The sequence below is a fragment of the Rutidosis leptorrhynchoides genome, chromosome 8, assembly GCF_046630445.1.
Source record: "Rutidosis leptorrhynchoides isolate AG116_Rl617_1_P2 chromosome 8, CSIRO_AGI_Rlap_v1, whole genome shotgun sequence".
Lineage (NCBI taxonomy): Eukaryota > Viridiplantae > Streptophyta > Magnoliopsida > Asterales > Asteraceae > Rutidosis > Rutidosis leptorrhynchoides.
In genome coordinates this window covers 76,410,231-76,419,439 of record NC_092340.1, presented here as the reverse complement: position 1 = coordinate 76,419,439, position 9,209 = coordinate 76,410,231, and the positions used below count along the sequence as shown (strand labels likewise).

At 34.8% G+C, this 9,209-nt stretch overlaps 1 protein-coding gene across 1 annotated transcript; it reads right to left on the bottom strand.

The window, feature by feature from the left end:
* Positions 1-478: 478 nt before the first annotated feature.
* Positions 479-3,046, bottom strand: LOC139861212 (protein kinase G11A-like). The gene is made up of 2 exons (XM_071849529.1): positions 2,421-3,046; positions 479-1,332 (listed from the first exon to the last, which is right to left on the bottom strand). The coding sequence occupies exons 1-2, from the start codon at positions 2,996-2,998 to the stop codon at positions 534-536; spliced, it is 1,377 nt and encodes a 458-aa protein (XP_071705630.1). The 5' UTR covers positions 2,999-3,046; the 3' UTR covers positions 479-533.
* Between the last annotated feature and the right edge of the window lie 6,163 nt (positions 3,047-9,209).

Here is a 9,209-nt window from a genome sequence, read left to right as displayed (position 1 = left end):
CTTTTTCTTGGTTGATATTGCTTAACAGAAGCATCAGATACCAGTTTCAATAAAAAAAACATATATTTCAACTCAGGCGAAATGACAACAATAATAATAGGGGGATGATTCTAACTTTGATCCTCACACACCTATTTTAACCTTTTACTCTTATAATAATACCCCATTTCTTTAAATTGGCGTGTGAGGATCAAAAAAGTGTGTTAGAATCATCTCCATAATAATATGATCCAAATTCTGTACATAGGTGTGAACCCTTGAATCCAACTTGACCCAAACATCCTAAACAGGATCAAAACTTAACTGTCCGTGTAATCAGTTATCAACGTTTTACGGTGATCCTTACACCGCTATTTTTAGTGATACACCACTAAATGTGCATGAAAATATTGAACAATACAATACATTAAACCATATTTACTGGTCTATGACTAAAAGTTAGTGGGGGTAAGAATCATCACCCTTTACGAAATAAGGATCATCACCCTTTACGAAAACTTAATCGTCTGAAAACATAATTCAACTAAATCTCCCTAGTAGTATTCCACTGGTGTGTCGGAACAACTATCATCCGACACAACTTCACGGTTGTTAAATGGTGGTGGTACAAACGGCGGTTTCATACATCTCAACAATGCCCAATTCACACCCTGAAAAAACGAATGTTGTTTAATCGCCGATGACCCCATTGTTGATCCTAACCGTCTAACAGGATCTTTCACCAACAATTGCGATATCAAATCCTTAGCTGCAGCCGGTATCACAGGCTCTTTTGGAAACTCAAGAGCTCGAGCAACTACATTAGCTAACGTTAACTCATTATCTATCCCTCTAAAAGGCGTAACGCCATAAAACAATTCAAACATAAAAATCCCTAACGTCCACCAATCAACCGCACTACCATGACCCTCACCCGAAACAATCTCGGGTGCTAAATACTCGTGGGTCCCCACAAACGAATTCGAACGAACATCAACGGGCTCCGCTACAAACTGTGGGCCCGAGTGGTTCCCGGGCTTCTTTTTCCGTCTACGAATTGGGTTAAAACACGAGACCGAAGGGATTTTACAGTTTGGTAGAATGCATGAAGATGATGTAACTTTGGGGGGTTCGAATGTGTGACCGTCTGGTGGCGGATTTGGACGGTTGTGATCGGAGAAGACTTGTGCTGGCGTGGCAGCAGTGACGTCACACTTTAAAGAGAGATCGAAATCGGTTAACATAATGTGACCGTCGGATCGGACTAAAACATTTTCCGGTTTGAGATCACGGTAAACAATGTCTAGCATGTGAAGATACTCTATAGCTACCACCACCTCTGATGCGTAAAACCTGCAAATTTAAATTATTATTATTATTATTTTCATTAATATAATACTAACAATTTAATTTAATTAATTCCGTAAATTAAGTTATTTGACATTAATACAGCTACTTCGATTCACTACAAAAATAGGAAGCAATTACGGGTCAAACTAGCCTAAAATATACGCAAAATCCGGAAACTATTAATCTAATCTAATTTTACAAAATGTATAACATACGGAGTACCAAAATAATGAAGATTTATTGGTACATTGTTAAATTAATATCTTTGATATACACTAACTAAATAATTGCTAGAATCAGCTATCTTTATTGATTTGGCCAACCTAATTAAATCGAGTACGTGTTACAGACAGGATGGTATCAAACAAGAGAATTAGGTGAGGTTATAAAAAGGTGATTTAATGTATGTCTAGAAATAGAAAATTCAAAGTGCAATATAAATCAGGGGTACAGTGTAATAAAGTTGTCTTGATCATAAGGTCCAATATACAAAAATTAGATGTAATACTACGTACCAAAGTTTTAATAATTCATATTCATACGATCCACATCCATGTGATTAATGACGATTTCACTATAAATTTATATAATATTATACTAAGTAGAATATTCAATTGTAATACGGAGTAATAAATAAATATGTTAGATTTATAAAAAAAATTATGAAATGATCCTGTTTACTAGCTTGATTACAACTAGTACTTACTTTTGTTCTAAAAATTTCGTAATTATAGGAGTACTTATTAAGCTAAATTATCAACCACGTGGCAGTAAGTTAGACTTTGTAAAAGTTTGACTTTCATTTTTTTATGTGCACGACCTCACGTGGACTAGAGCATGTGTAATAAAACCTACCCATGAGAAACTCTTCACTTTCTTCCAACTCAAAATTACCGATTATTTAATTAATTTTAAATAATCAGGTGTGGACCGGTCTACGATAATCATCATGTTCCGGTCCCGTCATAGCACATGAGACAGACAGACAGACAGTTACTGACCGTCGATTTTAAACTTACAATACACATGTGATACTTACATACAGTTATATTCCAATTAATCACAATTAAAAGTTAAAAAAGATTTCGAACCTAACGGCGGCTTCAGGGAAACGTTTAAATGGTTGACGTTGACGGAGAACGTGAAGGTCACCGCCGGGACAAAATTCCGTCAATAAACACGACCATTTCTGTGACTCTAACGACGCATATAACGTCGGCAAAAATGGATGATCTAACATTTCTAATATTTCCTTCTCTGTTCTTGCTCTACCTTCTTTATTACGTCCGGCGAGCTCTCGTTTATCCATCACCTTCGCCGCAAAAACCGCCGGAGACGCCGCCGCCGCTGCCGGAGAAGAACTTCGTTTGATTTCGGCTAAATAAACGGAGCCGATGTCGCCGGCGCCGAGACGGTGGATGAAGCGGAGGTAGGAGAGGGATAAATTAGAACCGGGTTCGGATCCTGCGTTTCGGATTGCGGTCCAGCATGGGTCGCCGGAGGGTGTTTTAGGGAGAGGGAGATTGTGGCGGGAAGAATTGGTAGGGGTGGTCCAGGTGGTTTCGGAGCTGGAGCTGGTGCTGTGGTTGATGTCTGTTGCGGTGGTGGTTGAGTTGAAACTGATGCTTAGAAGGTCATCGGAGATGTCGTCAATCCACGGTGGTTCCATTGCCGGAGGGAAAATGTTAGAGAGAGAAAGTGGGAGTAAGGATGTGAGAGAGGATGAGAGTGTTGGGTTTTGAAGAAGGGTGATGTTGGGTTTGGGCCCACTGCAAGTAATTTAGATAATACTACGTAAGTGATATTAGATGGGTTATGGACCCATCTTTTATTAATCTTGTTGTATTCAATTCAATACGTTATTATTATTATTATTTTTTCGACGAAAATATTAATATACATATAAAAGATCATAAAGATTCAGTAATACACACAAACGATACAATATTCAATACGTTAATATTATGTGATATGTGTCATAGAAAGATTAATGAATACATATAACATAATATTAATCTTAAGTACTACGGAGTATTTATATTTTTTTTTAGCTATAAGGCCACTTACAATAAGTTTGTAATTTTAACACTACTTTTATTCGTTAGCGTCACATCAGCATAAACACTTTAACATTTCTTACACTAGACCCTTACAATCATAAACTTCACCACACTACTTTACCTATTTTTTATTATTATTTAAAACTTAAAAAATATATATAGATAACATTTATAAACTAAAAAAAAAAAATACGAATTAGAAAAAAATAATAAAAATAAAAAAGCCGATTGCATTAACTAATAAAAATACGCTTACATTAAAATTAAACTACGAGTACATGTAAAAAACACGAGTACATAAAAAAACACTAGTACATAAAAAAAACACGAGTAAATAAACTAATTACCGATTAATAGGTATAATAACCATCCTCACTACGATCAGTTATGTGAGGTAGATCGTCCCAAATATGTTTCGTATACAACACGACATTTTTCGAGTTGATTATTACGGTTCCGAGTACCCAGACCCATTTATCGTTATCCTCGAGCCACTTGAAAACCTTCTTTTCGTCATTCCAGTATGCAAAATGCGAAACCTCGTCGCAATCAGCGGTTCGCCTTAAATGATCGAACAAATCGCTGACGTAAAGGCCGGTAACCGCCACATCTAAGGTATCGACCATCCCACCGTCGTATCGGTCCATATCATCGGAAAACAACCCGCCGCAGTGAACCTCGAACGTAACCGTGTTTATGGAAACCATTTTTGAACGTAAGAGTGAAAATGAAAGTGAGAAAATTTGAAAGTAAAATGGTATGATTCTAGTTAAGTAATGGTGTACATATATATGAAATGGGTTGGAAAAAAGAAAAAAAAAAGGCAACAGACCAATCTTAAATTCAAAAACATCGAGTTGGCCCCACAATCGTGTCGTTACCTTCGTTTCAGGGTCCACTGGAGGACCCATTAACGATTCTCTGCTGGTGGTGGTGAAAGGGTGGCGAACGGTGGTGGTGGTGGCTCACGATTGATTGCAAGTAGCCTAAGCTCGTAGAATTTTCTTATTTTAAATTTTAAAGATGGTGAAGGGTGATGGTTTTCTAGAAATATAGGGTATTATTAATTTATTATGTGTAGAAAAGTAACATTGAAGATGTAATGTTTGTTCCAACACTTAAAAAAATAATTTAATAATGATTGAAATGTTATAATTCAGTAGGCTTATAACTACCTTTAGTGGTTTGGTTCGTGTTATAATTCAGTAGGCTTATAACTATCTTTAGTGGTTTGCTTCTTAACTGTAGGCTACTATTAAACTTAAAATAAGAGAGAGTAAAAGAATGGTGATATATGAAATATATTCTATGTGTGCATCTTATGCAAATCACATCTTTTGATATTTATAATACAATAATTTACTTTGCAATTAGGTAGAATAATAATACACCCGTGATTTGATTCAAATTTGTCAGCCACATGTTTTGTCTTTATTACAACACTCCCCCTTGGATGACAAATTGTATTAAAGAGCAACTTAGTACTGCCTCGTTAAAAACCTTGCTAAAGAAAACCCATTGGGAAAAACTTTAGCTAAGGGAAAAAAAGTGCAGCATAGAGTTGACTTCCCCTCAAGTAGACATCGTTGATCTTTTACATCTTTTGAACATGTCTCATTCCAATATTGTGAACGTGTGTTCTGAAAATAGCAGTTGGGAGTGCTTTGGTGAAAAGATCAGCAGAGTTTTTGTTGGATTGAACATATTTCATTTCAATCTGGTTGTTCTTAATGAGATCTTGAGTGTATGAGAAGAATCTAGGAGGAATGTGTTTTGTTCGGTCACTTTTGATATACCCTTCTTTCATCTGTGCTATGCAAGATGCATTATCTTCATAGATAGTTGTTGGACTTTTATCGCGTTCTAGTCCACAAGAATCAGTAATGAGTTGTGTCATTGATCTCAACCAAAAACATTCCCGAGTAGCTTCATGTAATGCAATCACTTCGGCATGATTTGATGATGTTGCAACAAGTGTTTGTGTTTGAGAACGCCATGATATTGCGGTACCTCCACTTAGGAATACATATCCATTTTGAGATTTAGCTTTATGTGGATCCGATAAATAACCTGCATCTGCATAACCAACCAAATCTTGTTTTGATTCGTTAGAATAAAATAATCCTAAATCAGTAGTTCCTCGAAGGTATCGAAATATGTGTTTGATCCCATTCTAGTGTCTTTTGGTAGGAGCTGAGCTGAACCTTGCCAACAAATTAACTGCAAAAGAAATGTCAGGTATTGTACAATTTGTAAGATACATAAGAGCTTCAATTGCACTAAGATATGGTACTTCTGGTCCCAGGATATCTTCATGATCTTCACGGGGACGAAATGGATCAGTGTCAACATTAAGTGATCTAACAACCATACGAGTACTTAATGGTTTTGCCTTGTCCATATTGAAACGTTTTAAAATCTTTTCCGTATAAGTTGTTTGATGTACAAGTAAACCATTAGGCATATGCTCAATCTGCAAACCAAGGCAATACTTGGTTTTTTCGAGATCTTTCATTTCAAATTCTTTCTTTAGAAGTTGAATGGCTTCATGGATCTCTTTATTTGTACCTATGATGTTAAGATCATCGACATAAACGCCCATGATCCCATATCCGGATGTTGTTTTCTTAATGAATACACATGGGAAAATAAGATTATTGGTATACCTTTTGCATATCAAGTAATCACTTAATCGTTTATACCACATGCAACCCGATTGTTTCAACCCATATAAAGACCTTTGTAACTTGATTGAGTACATTTTTTTGGATTTTGCATTGGTTGCTTCTGATACCTTAAATCCTTCAGGTATCTTCATATATATATATATATATATATATATATATATATATATATATATATATCACTATCAAGTGATCCATATAGATAAGCAGTCACAACATTCATGAGATGCATTTCTAAATTTTTAGAAACTGCCAGACTAAAGTAATTGCATCCATAACAGGAGAATAAGTTTTCTCATAATCAATTCCTAGTCTTTGAGAAAAACCTTGAGCTACAAGTCTAGCTTTATACCTTGTAACTTCATTTTTCTCATTTCTTTTTCGCACAAAAACCCATCTACATCCCACAGGTTTCACATCTTTAGGTGTGAGAATGATAGATCCGAAAACTTTTCTTTTATTGAGCGATTCAAATTCAGCTCGTATTGCTCCTTTCCAATGATCCCAATCATGTCTATTTTGACATTCCATGACAGATTTTGGTTCTGGATCATCATCATCATTCATGATGTGATATGCAACATTATATGAAAATATCTCATCAAGATTTTTCATTTCATTTCGGTTCCATAATATTTTTGAATGTGCATAATTGATCGAAAATTCCGTATTGACATCATCAATCTCCTCTGCAGAAGGAGTATTAATTTGTGATTCTTCTTGAACACTTTTTTTTACCTCATTATCAGCTGATTTTCTTTTTCGAGGATTTTTATCTTTGAAACCAATTGGTCTCCCACGTTTCTGGCGTGGCAAAGACTCAAGAGCAACAATATTGCTAGCTTTTGGAATTTCAATTCGAGCTGGAGCATTTGCTACTGGTATATATGATTTAGTCACTCTTTTTGTATCTGTAAATGCATCAGACAATTTATTCGCAAGTTCTTGCATATGCATTATTTTTTGAACTTCGGTCTCGCATTCTTTTGTGCGAGGATCAAGATACATTAATTGAGGTTCACACCATGAAACATCATTTTCTTTATTTTTTATTTCTCCCCCTAATCTAGGTAATAATGTTTCATTAAAGTGACAATCAGCAAAACGTGCTGTAAAAACATCACCCGTCATAGGTTCAATATATCTTATGATTGAAGATGTTTCATATCCAACATATATTCTCATCCTTCTTTGAGGACCCATTTTAGTGCGTTGTGGTGGTGCGATAGGAACATAAACTACACAACCAAATGTTCTAAGGTGGAAAATATTTGGCTGATGGCCAAAAACAAGTTGCAAAGGAGAATATGTATGACTTGCACTTGGTCTAATGTGAATTAATGATGCAGCATGTAAAATTGCATGACCCCATACAGATACTGGGAGTTTTGTTCTCATTATCAATGGTCTAGCTATTAACTGCAATCGTTTGATTAGTGATTCGGCTAAACTATTTTGTGTATGCACATGGGCAACAGGATGTTCAACAACAATCCCCATAGACATGAAAAAATCATTAAATGCTTGAGATGTAAACTCACCAGCATTATCCAATCTCACCCTTTTTATAGTATAATCAGGGAAATGTGCTCTCAATTTAATAATTTGAGCAAGAAATTTTGCAAATGCAACATTTCGACTTGATAATAGATAAACATGAGACCATCTACTAGATGCGTCTATTAGGACCATGAAATATCTAAATGGTCCACATGGTGGATGAATTGGTCCACATATATCACCTTGAATTCTTTCAAGAAACATTGGTGATTCTTTTTCAACCTTAAGAGGTGATGGTCTTATTATTAATTTTCCAAGTGAGTATGATGTACATGGGATAATTGCATCATGAGGGATCTTTTGATCCGTCAATAGATGTCCACGTGTATTTTGAATTATTCTTTTCATCATTGTTGATCCTGGGTGGCCTAATCTTTCATGCCACAAATTGATCATTACATGATCACATGCCTTTTCATTAACTACCATGTGTGTTTCTGGTACATTTATATATATATATATATATATATATATATATATATATATATATATATATATATATATATATATATATATATATATATATATATATATATATATATATATATAATGTAAACTAGAACTAAGTCTTGGTAGTTTTTCAATCACATGCTTCTTGTCAGTGATACTTAAATATTTATCATTTTCTGTAGTCACTGACTGATAATCATATCCATTTTGGTATATGTCAGAGAAGCTTAACAAATTTCTCTTTGACGTGGGAGAAAATAAGGCATTTTTTATCAGGAAATTTGTACCATTTGATAACATGAATTTTGATTTTTCCATTCCTTTTATTAAATCCACAGGACCTGATATAGTATGTACCTTTCCTTCTGTTGCTTTAAAATCAGTGAAATATTTTTTAGATTTTAGTATAGTGTGTGTGGTACCACTGTGTGCAATACAAAGATCCCCACCATTTGACTGATTTTGCACTCCAATAGTGTACATCATGAACTCAAAATATGAGAAACAAATAATGAGTACATAATTCATCAACATATTACATTCAAAAATTTGTTATAAACAAAAGTACATAATAAGGAAACATATAGTAAAGTAGATATGGTATAGATCGTAAATCTACATCCATTTATTTGATATGGACATATAATAGGAAATTTATTCATTAAAGTAGTCACTTGTTGGCTCAGTGATTTTTGTATCAAGGTCATCCACAAGTTTTGCCTCTTTTCCTTTTCCTTTTAGGGATTCCTAATATTGATTAACAGAATATTGATTTGTTCGACAGTTTTTAGACCAATGGCCAATTTTACCACATCGATAACAAGAATCTTCAATATTCTTTGAAGAGCTTCCTTCAACTTTATGATTTGTGGGATTGTATGGTGGTTGAAATTTATAATTTTGTGGATTATTATTTCTTTGTCCACGACCACGACCATCGTAACCATTACGACCACGACCACCACCACGACCATTACCATAAGGGTGATTTCGAACATAGTTATGATTTTTATTATTGTTATGGTAATATCCATGATGATGATTTTGGCCAATATGACCACGACCTCGCCCGCGTCCTCGTCCAGGTGCATTTCTTTTTTTATTATTATTATTGTTAATAGCATTA